General features: G+C 49.0%; 1 protein-coding gene across 2 annotated transcripts in view; it reads right to left on the bottom strand.

The window, feature by feature from the left end:
• Positions 1–383: 383 nt before the first annotated feature.
• The window catches only part of TRM11 (tRNA modification 11 protein), a 140,327-nt gene continuing 125,897 nt past the window's right edge, over positions 384–14,813 (bottom strand). For both annotated transcript variants that reach the window (XM_086780864.1, XM_086780865.1), the window contains exon 6: positions 384–1,260. In XM_086780864.1, the coding sequence (XP_086636990.1) occupies positions 703–1,260 (558 nt within the window). In that variant the 3' untranslated portion in view covers positions 384–702. The remainder of the gene's footprint in view (positions 1,261–14,813) is intronic.

The following is a 14,813-nucleotide window of genomic DNA, read 5'->3' as shown; positions in this document are numbered from 1 at the left end:
GAAAAAGTAAAGCTGCATTCATGCCCTACGAAGCCTTCAACAAATTTCAACACTCCCTGTAAAGAGACTTAGCAACCGTCGCTGCAATGTGGGCTTTCACCTCCTTTGCAAGAGTGATTTTCAACATTATAGTAGCCCTTTTTATCATCATAAGCATTGTTGAAACTTGCAGCATAAATAAATGACTGTAGAGAGGAATTGGACTTGCCAGGCAGGAACCCAGGTTCAATTCCCGCCAGCCTACATCCGCCGAGCCCTGTATAGCTACTATATGACATCTCTCAGAAAACCAGACTCGCAAAAGCAAACATAGCATGGGCTTCATAACATGAACACGGGGTGACCTTGCACAATTCAGTTCCCTACCTCGGTGTCAAAAAGGCTGAAACAAAATTGGCCATTGATTAGCTGTTCAAGAAGGAAAGAGTTAATACAGTGCTGATTTGGTGCAATCAGGTCATAGATTGTTTAGACACGCGCATTCGTCCAGGTAAAAATACAGCTTTTCAGAAAGTTCCAAAGTTCTCAGTGCCTCTTCAGAAAAAAATCATGTGAATACAGCAATTTGGACTGGGTTGGCTGTGGAAAGAAGGAGCATCCACAAAGGAAAAAGTTAATTTGTTCCATCTATCAAACTCCTTGGACAAGAAATGGCTGCAGAAGGTTCCCGTAGAACTTCATTTTCGCTTGTACCTGACTGTTTCACACATGCTTGCCCCGGTATTTAGGTCTACAATCCTGTTTATCAGAGGCCAGCTCATCGACACAATTCTCATGTCCCACTGGTGAAAACACAAGAGAGTGAAGACTTAATTCCCTTTCTTCAAGCAATTCAGCATGCTTTTCCTTGAATTCCAAATGCTTTTGAAGAGCCAATGCAGTAAGCTCCTCAGTATATTTGGCTGTTTTCACCATTGTCAGCAAACACCTACTCCACCTTGTACTTAAAATCTGTTCACTGCTTGCAACAAGGGTGAAACACTCATGCTTTGGGAAAAGGTTTTCATAGCATTCATCTCTAGCAACTGGAAAGAAGAAGACCAATCTGCCACCCAAAACAAGTAATCGTGCAGCCACATCCAACAGATCATGTACGCACTCAGCAAACATATATGGGGCAGTGGAGGGAATATGATCTTTTCTCTTGTCCTCGGGGATAACGTATGGACCTTTGACCCCTTTCAATAGCTTTCTACCTCCAGACTTCCTACCTCCAGCTCGCACTCCATAAGGTGGATCACAGATGATTGCATCAAAGACCTGAGATGTCAAAAACAAGAGATCCATGAGCATGATAATGGCCAGGAGAAATTAATGATATCAGAAGAGTCTCCAGTTACCAATAAAATTGACTAGATCAAGGAAGCTCAAGATCATTAAACCTTTGCTTAATGCATTAAAAACATCCGAAATGTACACAGCGTCCACACGTGGGAACTACCTGAAAGAACATACCTCCAGAGAAAAGAGAAAGAAAACACGACAGCATGGGATGGATTGAGAAAAGGGGAGGAAAATACACACCCAATTAAAGTCCACATGCATGTTCCCATGAGCATGGGCTAGAAATAGATAGGCTGAACCTAACATGAGCTTTGTGCAAGGGAGGAACACCATGTAGATGCAAGCCTTGGCCGAAGGAGAAGGGGCAGGAGCCAATATAGAGGGGGAGAAACGGAAAGCACCTTACGCATAAAAAAATAGTGCAAATGCTCCACAAAGGCACTAAGGCCATAGTTGGAGGAAACATGAAGAAGTGTTCCCCTGGGCTTGCCACTCCCTATATATCATAAAACCAGCATGGCCATCATGATTTGCAACATCCACACTATACCCACAACCTCTTTGATGAGAACTTCTGCTCAGCCTTCCCTTATTTGCTCTCACACAAATTTTTTTTTTATATCCAAACCCTGCAGCAGGCCCCCTAGCGTACATCGAACTCCCCTTCTTTCTTCTTCTTCCAAAACCAACCCCCCCACCGCCCCTGCCCCCCCCACACACAACACACACATTACACACTTCTTTCCCCCTCCATATTCCATCATGTTCCACATTCTCAGTATATGTTAAGACTAGGACTCAATTGTCGTTAACAGGGATTGACGCATACTTGGTTTTTAAGCACCTCAGTATGCCTAGCAATAGTCACATGGGACAGTGACACGGGGAAGGGGGGGGGGTGGTGAGGAAACAGCACAAGGCAAGGAACGGGGACGGGGACGGCATATGGAATATGCAAGTTATTGAAGTATCCTTACGTAGACTACAAACCACACTAAATAAAAGAACATTTATGATCTTACACTTTGAACTTTGAAGGCATCACTTTAAAGTTAAGGTTTTGATTTATTTAGTAAACGCACATTGCACAATGCAAACACCGAAAACGTGAAACAGGTGCTAATAAGTACACAGACAAACATATATATAAGCATGGAATGATGATCACTATCAAATAACAAAAGACTAGTGTCGAGTAGGATAGTTAAAGCAAGTCATGTGCACGCTTCCCGAGCTCCCCCGTCATCTGTGTTTCATGTGCGGCTACGCCCTCCCCCTTCACGAGCTCCGCCTCCCCGTTCTTCACATCTCTGCAGTCCCCTCCCTCCCCCGCGTCGCTGCTCTCTATGTCGCCCCTCCGCCTCTGCCCGCCTTCCTTCCATCGCTACGCAGATCCCCCTCTGCCTACCCTCTCCTTCGCCCCTCCTCTCCTGCCCCGCCAGCCCCCCCCCCTCCTCCCTCCTCCCTCTCTTGCACCCCCCTCCTGCCTGCCCCGCCAGCCCCCCTATCCCCCCTCTTTTCTGCTCCTAAGCCTTTCCCCTTCCCCTCTCCTTCGCCTTCCCGCCCCTCCTCCCAAGCCCTTGCAGTTGTCCCCTTGCACTACATACGGCACAGGCCTTCTTTGCTGGGTGGCAGAACGGCTTCGATCCTACGTCCGACCCATTGGCTAGCATTTCGGGATTCCCAGTGACAATTTGCTTCCCAGTCCTTAGGAAGGAGTACCTTCCACTTCTCCCAGTGATTGGTGGTGCCATCAGTATGTGGAGTATTCTGGCCTCCCTCACCAATGCTTCATTTGCAGATGATGGGTCACTTGTGACTTAGCTAAAGCTTGCCCTCCAAGGCAGTCTAGGAGACCGCCTACTGTGGTTCCTTCCTCCGCTTCTCGTGTTGACCCTCACCAGAGGTAGACAGAGGGGCAAGCCCTCAGTCAGCAGAGCACCATGCCCTAACTTCGGGTGACCCAGCTGACGGTAAGTGGCGGACGGTTGGGGCCGCCAGACGACCACCGCCACCAAGCACGCCAAGCTGGCAGATCTCAAGAGGATTCAGTTCTGTCAGAGAACCGTTACGAGCATTTATCCCAGCACGTTCCCATTGGTGATGCGCCCTCTCTTGTCTCGGAGCGGGCCCCTCTGGCCCCACCACTAAGGTAGCTGATCCCTTGTCGAGATTCCCCACTGGACCCTCAGTGTTCTCAGGGCGAGACGGCCTCTCTAAGCCCCGGTGGGCCCCTCCCCCCAACTTTTCTCTCCAATGGATCCCCCTCAACAGCACCCCTCCCTGGCCTCCTCGCCTCTCCGCCCTCTCTCGCTACCACTTCCCCCAGTCTCATCACCTACTTTACCCGTCGCAGTGCACTCTGCCCCGCCTTTATCATCCAAGACCCCCCCCCCCTTCTTCCTCTCCAGGGCACTCTCATTGCGCCACAGCAGCCCCTAACCCGGTGCGGAGGCAACTGGGAGGATCAGTTCATCGCTTGATTCACCGATTTTCCGAGCCGGCACAGACAACCATCGTTGCCTCCCTGGTGAGGGCTCTCCCACCAGAATCCCCAAGCGAGGCCCCCAAGATCCTGGGACAATCTGTGGACTACAGTTTCTTCCAGTGTCTTCCGACGGAAGGGACTGCCATATTTGAGGAGACAGTAGCCCCTGTTCGGGTATGTGTGGTTTTCCACCACTCTAGGCCCTCTACACTAGATAATGGCGCAATGATCTTCTTTCCTCTCAAGTGCAGCCCCGGGGACAGAGTGGGATCCTAAGTTAGTCGCAGCTGCCATTGAGGGTCAGGCGGTCGAGCTCTCCCACCATCTTCACGATCTCTGCACATCACCGACATTCTCACCCATTTTTGGCCTCTGGCTAGAATGGAGCTTGGAGGTTCAGCCCATCAAGGCGAGGACGGAGATATGGTAGTATCGGTTACTTAAACATGATAGAGGCAGCAAAGGACAGACTTGGAGGTGGCACGGCCACAGTTTCAGGAGCAGAGTACTCAGCCTGGAAGGAGATGATTCTCGCAGTCAAGGGACAGGACCCTTGGCATCTTATAGAGTTTGGGCGTAGCCCTGGGAGCCTCTGCTTCTCGAGATTGAATAGGAGGAGCACTGGCCCCAACCTCTCTAGACTTGACAAGTTTTATGTTGATGAGTGGGCTTGCAGCCGAGGGGGTATGATTGGTATTTTGGCAAGTACTTCCTTCTCTGATCACGCCCCGGTTATTTTGTCCCTAGAGGACCCATGGAGGCATGACAAGAATGTGAGCTCGAGGATTCCGCACAGCCTCATTCAGAACCCCGAGATATGCAGCAAGATAAAGCAGATATGGGTGAGATTGGATTTTCTTTTTGGCTCTACTGCATGCACATTGGATGAGGGCTTAGGGAAGATCAACAGTTTCTTGCAAGAGGCCACCCAGAGCAGATAAGAGGGTTTCCGGGAGCAAGAGAGTAGTTTGAGGAGCAGTCTTGCCTCTTTACAGTGACCGCAGCAGAGGTCCCCGGATAGCCAATGGATCAACAGTCAGCTTGCCGAGGAGGGTGGAGTACAGATATCATGGTTGGGCCTCTTTATGACACAAGAAGGTGACATAGTCACATGGGATTTCTCTGCGATAGCTGGACCCCACAGGAGGAGAGATGGTATTCGCAGGTTGCGTGGCCAGGATGGAGCTATTGTTTTAGATTCCCCTCAGGTGAGAGCCATCGCCAAGGACTTTTTTCGATCCCTCCTCATTGGTGCCCCAACATCTTCACAGGTGGTGGACGCACACGAGAGGGTCAAGCAGCATACGAGGAAGGTGGTTTCACCTTCTCTTCGGTCATTTTTATTGACACCATTTACTGCTGAGGAGTTGGCGCAGGCACTGACGGCACTTCCCACGGGCGGACGGGCTTCCAGTCTCCTCCTTTCTTCGCCATTGGGACCTCATGGAAGGTGGCCTTTGAGATGCCTTCAATGAGATTATGATTACAGGTGCAAGCCAGAGATGCTCTCAAAGGGCTAGATTCACTTGATTCCCAAAAAGGGTGGTGACAGATTGGAGATCCGACAGTGGAGACCCATCACTCGAGACAGCCTATAAGATATTGGCCAAGGCCATCAGCAAGAGACCTCAACCTTTTCTTCCAAACTTGATCCATGACACTCAGACGGGCTTTGTTCAGGATAGGAGCATCCTAGACAACATGTTTACCTTCTGGGAGGCAACAGCTTCGGCGAGGATGTGACAACAAGACCTCATTGTGCTTCTCCTAGATTTCAAGAAAGCATATAATAGGGTGGATTGGAGCTTTCTCAAGGGCACGATGAGCCGGATGGGATTCCCAGTGGAGTGGATTCATGGGGTTTCAAGACTCTACTCAGCCTCACATAGCCACGTCCTCATTCAGGGGGGCTGAGGTGAAAGATTCCCCCTCCTGCCAGGTTGGCATTGATATCTCCCCCAAGCAGCAGCTCGCTCCGCTTCTTCTGAGTATTCGGAAGAAGCTTTTATATTGGAGCCCGACGAGGCTCTCCCTAGCAAGCAGAGTGGTGGTGGCGAACCAGGTACTTCTAGCCAGCATGTGGTACATCACTTCATGCTGGGCCTTTTCTCGGGCATGCATTGGCCAAGTATAGCGATTGATCCGGAACTTCTTATGGGCCGAAAGTGATGGGTGGCCAACCAAGACCAAGGTGGCATGGCGAGTGATCATTCACCCCCGTAGCAGAAGGGGGCTTCGCCTCATCGATCTTGCTATTCAGAGCCGTGCCCGCTGGGCAAGCTGATTGTCGGAGGACTCCTTCCCAGTGGTGAGCCCTAGAAGGACTTCTTATTGGCCCATATCTCAGCCCGCACTCCGAGCCTTGGAGGCCCGTGGCCGCAGAGTACTCGATGGATCTTCAAAGAGATGCAAGCCCATGGTTTTAGCCCAGCTTTTGAGGACAGATTTGCAGCCAGTTTACATCGGGATTGGGATCATCTCAGGCCAGCCCTCAAGAACCATAGCACCAGTTACCCAGTGGCCACATGTTACGGGCCCGACTGCATGTATCTTGGGGAGCCTTGAGCATGGTACCAGCCAGGTCTCTTGGAGATTGGATTGCACACAGGCGGTTACCCCTAGCGGAGTAGGAAAGAAGCCTAACAGGGATCCGGGGTCGAGATAGGCTCAGCATCCGGGGTCGGGATAGGCTCAGCATCGACATTGACTCAGCTATATGTTACAGGATTGAGTATTTTACCTCTTTGTCTTAAGCATTGTAATTATGTTTTAAGCATGTTTAAAGCATTCACTAATCATGTTTAATCCAGTAAATGAATGTGTATGTTTGTACACGTGTGTGGATACAGATACATGTTTGGTGTGTGTGTGTTCATGTGCATGCTTTTGGTTTTTCTCTTACCTTGTTGCAGGAAATAGCAGCTAAGGCATCTTGTGATTCAGCCCAATAAGCAACCGACACATGGCACAAATGACGCAGCTGACACGTGTGCAGGTACAACAGGCTGCACAGGCTGGACTGCACGTGTGGCTGGCTGTTGCTCAGGAGCTGAGGCGGCTGCAGGTACTGCCACATGGGCAGCCAAGCATGGGCCGTACTGCCACGTGGGCAGCCAAGCGTAACAGCAGCAGCAGCCAAGCACAGCATCAACAGGAGCCAAGCGCAAGGCAGCAGCGAAGCAAGCGCACGGCGGGTGGCTGGCTGAAGCGATAGCAGCTGGCTGCCACATAATCTGGCAAGCGCACGAGCAAAAGAGGAAAGCAAGGAAACGCGATGGGCATCCAGGCGGCAACTAATCACACAAGGAAAAGCGTAGAGAAGAAAACGCTAGGCAGCCCTTTTTTTTTTTTTTTTGAAAAGAAAAGCTACTCGATGGTTTATGAATAAAAGCCTCTCTAGTAGATTTTTCTAAGGGGAAAAGCATAGCTTTTCCCCCAAATTTGTATAAATAGAGGCCAAGGCCCTTATATTCAACATCATCATCTTGGGTGAAAGCTTGAAGGAGATCTCTTCCCCGTGGATCAAGGAAGAATCTTCTCGGGAGTTGTGCAAGGGCTACGCCGACTTTGAATTATAAATAAATACCTGCGGGGGTGCCACGCTTTGGGGCCAATTGGTCTCTTGTGCAGGAGCACTCTAGCTCCACTTAAATATTTTCTTTTACTTCCAAATTTATTATTCCAGTTCATAAAGTGATTAAAGTGTGATTAAGTGTGTTCACCGCCTGTCAAGTTTTCTGAAGGCCGGTTTCAGCTATCCCTTAGGAGTGGCTGACGCCTATTCCAGACCCGACCCCCCCAGTGTGGCTAGGAGTGTTTACCAGACATGATATTCTCATGGAGGTCCACAGAGCAGATGAGGACAACGGGCTGCTCACTTTTTCTATTGGTGCCCAGGGTAGATTAGAGATATCAGAGTCTCCCGTGGAGGATTTCAGAGGCTGCACCTTGCATAGGGTGAGGGTGATCAGTTTTCGGGCACAGGAATGGCACATAGATCTTGCAACGGCCAAGGTGGCTAGGGAGAGACAATTGCGGCTATGGATTTGGGAGTGTCAACCTCTCATGCCACTGTAGTGGGGCCCAAGAGAGTGAACTTGGCATGATCTGACGGATCGGGAGGAGACTTTGGATGCCCCCTTCTTTGCATATACAGCTCAACTAGGCCAGAGGATCCAAATGCCTGAGATGGATAGCACACCGGGAGCAGTAGCACAACCGTGAGGTACATCATCCTGGGTACAAAATAGTAATAAAGAAAGATAACAAAAATCTAGAACTATAAAATCTGATCTAGGTACATGCGCCATAGTAGCAACAGAAAGAGAACAGGAACGGAACGGGAACGGGAAAAAGGGGGAACGAGAACGAGGGGGAATGGGAACGGGAAACGGCCTAGATAATTCCTAGAAATTGTTGGGGTAAAGGCATTATGCCCACCCTTATAGTGTGTACAAGCCCATAAGTTATAGTGCATAGTACACTTAGTACTTTTAATGTACTAAGTGCACTATGTGTACTAGTGCAAATATACATGTGTGATAGGGGAGTCACACACTCAATGCTATTGAGTTGACTTATCCCCACAACTCTCTCTCTCTCTCTCTCCCTTCTTCTCTGTGTATGTCTCCCACATGAAACCCTAACTCTAATCATCTCCCATCAACTGGTATCAGAGCACATTTAAGGTGCTGTCCTAAATCTGCAGCAACCAGATTTTGGTGATTTCATCACATACAGTGGGAGTAGAGTTGCATTCGTGCTTCTGCAGTGGAAGATAAACTTTGGGAGAACAACTGTGAGCACTTTGTGTGCTTTTGGTGCAGTGTTTGCACATTTTGCAGGGAGTCAGGCATTGACAGGTTGCATATTGCTATGGCAACCACAGGTGACATTGCATTTGCAGTGGGAGTGGTTTCTAGATACATGGCCAAACCTGGCAAGAAGCATTGGGAAGCAGTGAAAGGTGTCATGAGATACCTGAAGGGCACACAAGATATGTGCATATGCTTTGGCAAACAGGATGCATTAGTGCATGGTTACACGGATTCGGATTATGCCGGTCATCCAGATAACCGAAAGTCTATTACCAGTTATGTGTTTACATTCACAGGAGGTGCTGTGTCATGGATATCCAGGATGCAGAAGTGCACTGCCTTATCTACTACAGAGGCCGAGTATATTGCAGCCACAGAGGCTTGCAAGGAGGCATTATGACTATCTCGGTTAGTGGTTGATTTGGGCTATACAGGGGATATTCCATTGTTGCATTGTGACAGTCAGAGTGCCATCCAGTTGGCAAAGAACCCTGTCTTTCATGCAAAGACGAAGCATGTGGATGTGAAGTATCACTTCATCAGAGAGGTGATAGAGAACAAGCAAATTCAGCTTGTTAAGATTCATACGGATGACAACCCGGCTGATCTGTTGACAAAGAGTTTGCCTCCAGAGCGATTTGCTCATTGCAGCAGCCACTTGGGCATTGGATGAGGCCAGTTTCAGCCTTGATATGGCCTTGTATATTATCATGTACATGCTGATTTTTCTTTTCCTTCATTTAAGGGCACTTTGCCTTTAAGTGGGAGGTTGTTGGGGTAAAGGCATTATGCCCACCCTTATAGTGTGTACAAGCCCATAAGTTATAGTGCATAGTACACTTAGTACTTTTAATGTACTAAGTGCACTATGTGTACTAGTGCAAATAAACATGTGTGATAGGGGAGTCACACACTCAATGCTATTGAGTTGACTTATCCCCACAACTCTCTCTCTCTCTCTCCCTTCTTCTCTGTGTATGTCTCCCACATGAAACCCTAACTCTAATCATCTCCCATCAGAAATGACAATAAATCTTAACATACAATGCTCATTTATATAACCAAATCAGGGACACACTAAAGTCTAGTGCACCACACAATTTGCATGGCTAGATACTAACACTGAACAGATCTCACAAGTCAAAATAAATTAGCCCACATCGTACATGACATAAGTGACAAAAGGCACAAAATGTGGCCCACGGCCTAGATAGAAGAAACAACCCAAGTCCAAAGTCCAAGCCTCGAGGTGACGGGCAAATAGTAAGGAGATATCATGCATGGCTACTGCCAGTGATGCCATCAAGGAGATATCATGCATGGCTACTGCCAGTGATGCCATCAAGGAGACTATCATCAATGTCATCACAAAGCCATATCATCAAGACCAACATCTGCAGCATCAAAATCTTCAACCCCATCCTGACCAGGATCTGCAAGTCCATGTGTCTCCTCATCATCAGAAGACTCCTCATCAAGCAATATAAACTTCTCTCGTTTGGGAGAAGCCATATCACCAAGCAAGCGCAAATTAGCACTAACAAAAATCAAGTCATTGACTTGATCTGTCCCAAATTTGTTCCTCTTCTTGGATGCAACATGACCAAACACACTACACTTGCGTACTTTGCCAAAAGCTCTCTACGCATTTCAAGTGTTGTCCCTGGGCATTTCTTCACTTGTGCTTTGTCATTGTTTACATGGCACAGATGTGCTCTCACACAGTTTGCTGCTCTTGACTTCTCTTTGTTACATTGCTTGCATGTCCATCATGTTGCACCTCCCTTCGATGAATACCGTTCTAGCCTTTCAACCTCGTCCCACCAAGTAGCATTCGAAGCCGATCGCTTTGAACCCGAGTAAGCCATGATTTCTACAAATTCGGGGAACAAGTTGAATATACTTTCAAAGTTAACCATTAAAGAGAAATGAGTCCTTTATTGTCTACTGTATAATGGCGAGAGACTCGAGAGTCGAGAGAGAATAAGGAGTTTTAAATTTTGCTATTTGCTGCAGGCTGTGCAGAGTTCCGACTGTGACATGTAATTTTTAAAAGACCAGAAGTTCAAACAGAGAAAGAGAGATAGAGAAAAGCTTATTGCCTTGCCTTGTAAAGTTGTAAGTTGTCACTATAGTCATTTGGACTGTTGAACTTGATCACTCTGTCCAATGTGAAGTTGTGAACAGCACAGGCACGTTGCAAGCTGGTACCAGGTATAGTGTAGTAGTGTACACGTGTCACGGGCAAGGACTAGGGGCGACTAGCTACAGCAACTAGGCTAGACCGGCTGGCTGGTACACAAGCGGCAACACTGTCACAGCAGTACAGGCAGGCGGGCGAAAGGTGACAACAATACGGGCGTGCGATATGGAAACGTGACGGGCGACGGGCAAGAACAGCACCTTTTCAGTTTTTTTTTTTAAATACATGCCATCGTTCCCAGGTGGGGGGGCAGCAGCCCACCATTCCAACTGGGCATTCCCCGTCTATATCCGCATTCCCCTTGCGTTCCACGGCCACTCCGCTTGCCTGTCTTTCCCGAGCCGCGTTTCCCTCGTTCCCTTCATGCTAGCCATAGGGGACGCGTTCCACAGTTCCCCATGGGGGAAACCGGGTTCCCCCGCTACTATGACATGAGCAGAGCGCGCTCACATCACCCTAATACATCCCTCATGGGCCGCTGTGACATGGTGCTCAAGGTGGTGAAACTGAGCTAGCGCGAGAAGGTCCTATGATGATGGGAGATGATGGCCCGCATCCTCCTGCGGTGGCGTGACCGTGGGCGAGGGCCATGGTGGTGGGTCTAGGGTGTCGAGCTTTGCATGACTCAGTGGCTCTGTCGAGTGTCACACCTCTCGACCGAGCTCTTGCACTAGCCTGTGGTCCGGGTATGATGGGTGGATCGGCCCTCGGAGTGCTGGTATGGAAGAAGTCAGTGAGAGCTCTCTCTACAGGTCCTCGAGCAAGTACAGCTGATTTGGATCTCACTAAGGACTCCTGTGTCTATGCAGCTCTAGAAGAAAAAGTCTCAAACATCTCCGATCCAGGAAGTCCATGATCCTGGAAAGTGGTTCGAACCCAGCTCGCAAGAGGCAGTGGAACCTCCCCCGAATCTCATAGTATACAGGGCATCGGCATATGTAATGATCCTCTGTCTCGAGCTCTGTGTGACAGAGTAGGTGTAACTAGAGTATCAAATAGCCAAAGCTTCGGCTCCTGAAACTATATCTGTTAACATTGCTCTCTAGCAAAAAGCTTCGTCCTGTAGTTGTTGGGGTCCATGGGCTCACCTGCTTTCAAGATAGGTACAATAGTATTCGATGACCAGCTGGAGGGAAAGCCCTCACATAAAGCCTTGTTAAAGATGTGAACCAATAAAGGGCCTAGCATGTCCCTAGCATGGGAAAAACGCTCGGTGAGGAGTCCATCATGATCCTGTGCTCTCTCAGTCTGCATCCTATCGATAGCATCTCTCGCCATGCTCAGGTGAAAGAAGGAAGAGTCTGGGAGACGAGGTTCGGGTCGACCGAGAAGAGGTGGCTGCTCGGGGGCATGGTAGAGAGTGGTGGCATCCAAGAAATAGCTGGTATAGCTCTTGCTCAAGCTTGGCTAGGTAGGTTCTCTTCTTTCTCTGTGTGACAGGTCGAAAGATCACTCGCGCCTAGTGGTGAGTGGCGGATCCTAGCGCCATCTACCGATATAGACAAGCTCGAGTATCAAATTTCATCGTCGTACCAGCTATTCTGTGGGAAAGTCCCTCCTGGTGATATAGGGGTGGCTCTGGAGTGCGGGAAGGCGGCTACAACGGACGTATGGAGGGTGGCTGAGAGGTGTGTGATAAGGTCATCAAGTGGGATGTGGGGGTAGAGGTTGGAGAGGATGCGGTAGACATGATCAAAATAGATGGAAGAGGTCTCTTTGGTGAAGTGGTAACTCGGACGGTGATCAGGCAAAGCAGGTGGTTGGATGGTGTATCGGCATGTGAGGGAGAAGGCCAGGTATGCATGGTCGGCTGCAACACCGATGGGGCAAGGCAAGATGGTAAACCCCGGAATGAAAGGGATCAAAGAGAGGGATCCCATTAGATAGTCCACTGTACTGGCTCCATGTCCGAAGGGATAGGAGGTGAAGGAGTTGGATCTAAGCCACCTAGGCAAGCCATTATAAATGGCTAGCCTATGAGCCCCACCAAGGACTAAGAGATACTCTCCATAGTCTGTGCGGGCTGTTGAATCCTGTGATATCCGCTCCAAATCCGTACCCACTGTATCAATCTCCTGGTAATGGGATCATCTGCCTCAAAGAAGGGTACCTGTGCACCTGCGGTGTGGACATTGAAGACTCCAACCATAATGTCATCATAAAGCGGCAAGTACGGGGACTCTCCATGGGTGGCATATTTAGAAGTGGAGGGTGCAAAGTAGCACACTGCAAGGTAGATGTCCCGGGCCCTCTCTGTCTGGATCCTCACCCACAAAAACCGTGCAACCTCATCCCATCCGACCACCTGTATCACATGTTGCAGCTCCTCCCTGTATACTAAAGCCACCCCACCCGACCCCCAGGTACCCCGTGCTGTCCATAGATGTGGGCGGTGAACAGACTCCCATCTGTATCCTCTCACCTCTGGAAGCCGACTCCCCTGGCACTAATGTCTCTGTGTATAAGACCAAGTCTCTCCCTCTAAATGTCTGCTTGAACAACAGACCTTCATCTGTCCTCAAGGCACCATTGCAGTTCCAAACGGCAATCTCTAGCTCGGTCTCATAGGGCTCGCACCATCATTGGGCACGTCATTCGGTGATGTTCACCCTCATATCTCTGTACACTGTCATTTTCCCTGCCTTCCGTGCATCCAAGATGCATGGCATGCACTCCCTCATGAGTGCCACATGTGCTAGTGTGAGATCGTCTTCGCGGCAAGTCTTTTCTCCTTTAGTGCCCGCCTTTTGGTAAGGAATGCTTGCCTCGCCTCCAACCCCGCAAACTTGAGGATGAGTGTGCGTTCCTTGGTGGTGTCTTTGACCACCCTCCATGCCTCAACAAAGGGGGTATAAGGGATTTCCACCTTTCTGCATAGTGCTATGGCGTCCTCTTTCGGCAAGGCTCCTTCCTTCCATCCCATCATTCTCCCATTCAATGCCCTAATCTTCCTTCTTTTCTCCTCTTCGAGTGTGTCATTGATGATGTTTTGGGGATGATGGTGGGTTCCGTTGCTTCTTGGCAACCTCAATCCAACTGCCGCTTCTTCCACTTGTTTCTGTGTCTTCTTCATCACCTCAGCCCATGTGGTTGCCTCGTTTGCCTTCTTCTCCTCTTGTTCCTGGAGGATCTTCATTTGCTGTCCAAGTGTATTCAGCTCATCATTGAGGGATAGTTGAATTTCTCCTCCTTCGAATTGAGTACGTGCCCTCAAGGTCTTGTTTTCCACTGAGAGAGAGAGAGAGAGAGCTGTATTAACGTCTACTAGAGGCCGAACTCGACCTATGAGACAAAATCAATGTACAACTGTCAATGTCTTCTGGATGTCCAAAAAAAAAGGACAAAATGAACATGAAATAAACTATGAAAGTACTGAGCTAGTGGGGGGGGGGGGGGGGGGGGTTGATGGATGGAGCACTACTGCTAGAGGCTCATTATGCAGCCTATATGTGCAGGGTATACAAGAATGCAATGCAGATCTGTCTAGCTCCAACCAGTACCATAATGGGGGTGTAATATGTGATACATAGGCGATGGCGAGGCAAAAATACCTCGAAGGATGATCTCCGGGTGTGAGTGTAAGTTAGCTAGCCGCTCTTGGATATGGTGCTGATGTCAAGAAAGAAAGAAAGAAAGATATATTAAGCGTCTACTAAAGACCCAATGGGCCTATGAGACCAAAGTGATACAATAATGTCCATGGCATATCTCATCATGGAATGGAAAATAAAACAGAAAGAAAACATAAACATAGCTATTTCACTAGGGTGATACAAATCTGTCCATGGAAACTCATCATGGAGTACTAAGAACATAGAAACATGAGAGCAACATCAGCTCCGAGTAGATGGTATACCACTCTCCACCAAAATATCAAGCATGGGGCTCAAGAGTATGGCCGAGAGGTCTCCCTCAGGTATGTCACATGGAAAGATAGCTCGATGGCGGTGGAGCATGTCCTGGATCCGGAGCTGATGAGGTGATCAAGGCCGATGGGGGGGGTCGAGGGCGTCAGGCACGC

Source organism: Cibotium barometz, chromosome 42 (genome assembly GCF_041138505.1).
Source record: "Cibotium barometz isolate CiBa-2024 chromosome 42, ASM4113850v1, whole genome shotgun sequence".
Taxonomy (NCBI): Eukaryota; Viridiplantae; Streptophyta; class Polypodiopsida; order Cyatheales; family Cibotiaceae; genus Cibotium; species Cibotium barometz.
Note: the sequence above shows the minus strand (reverse complement) of the source record. Positions and strands in the feature narration are given on the sequence as shown.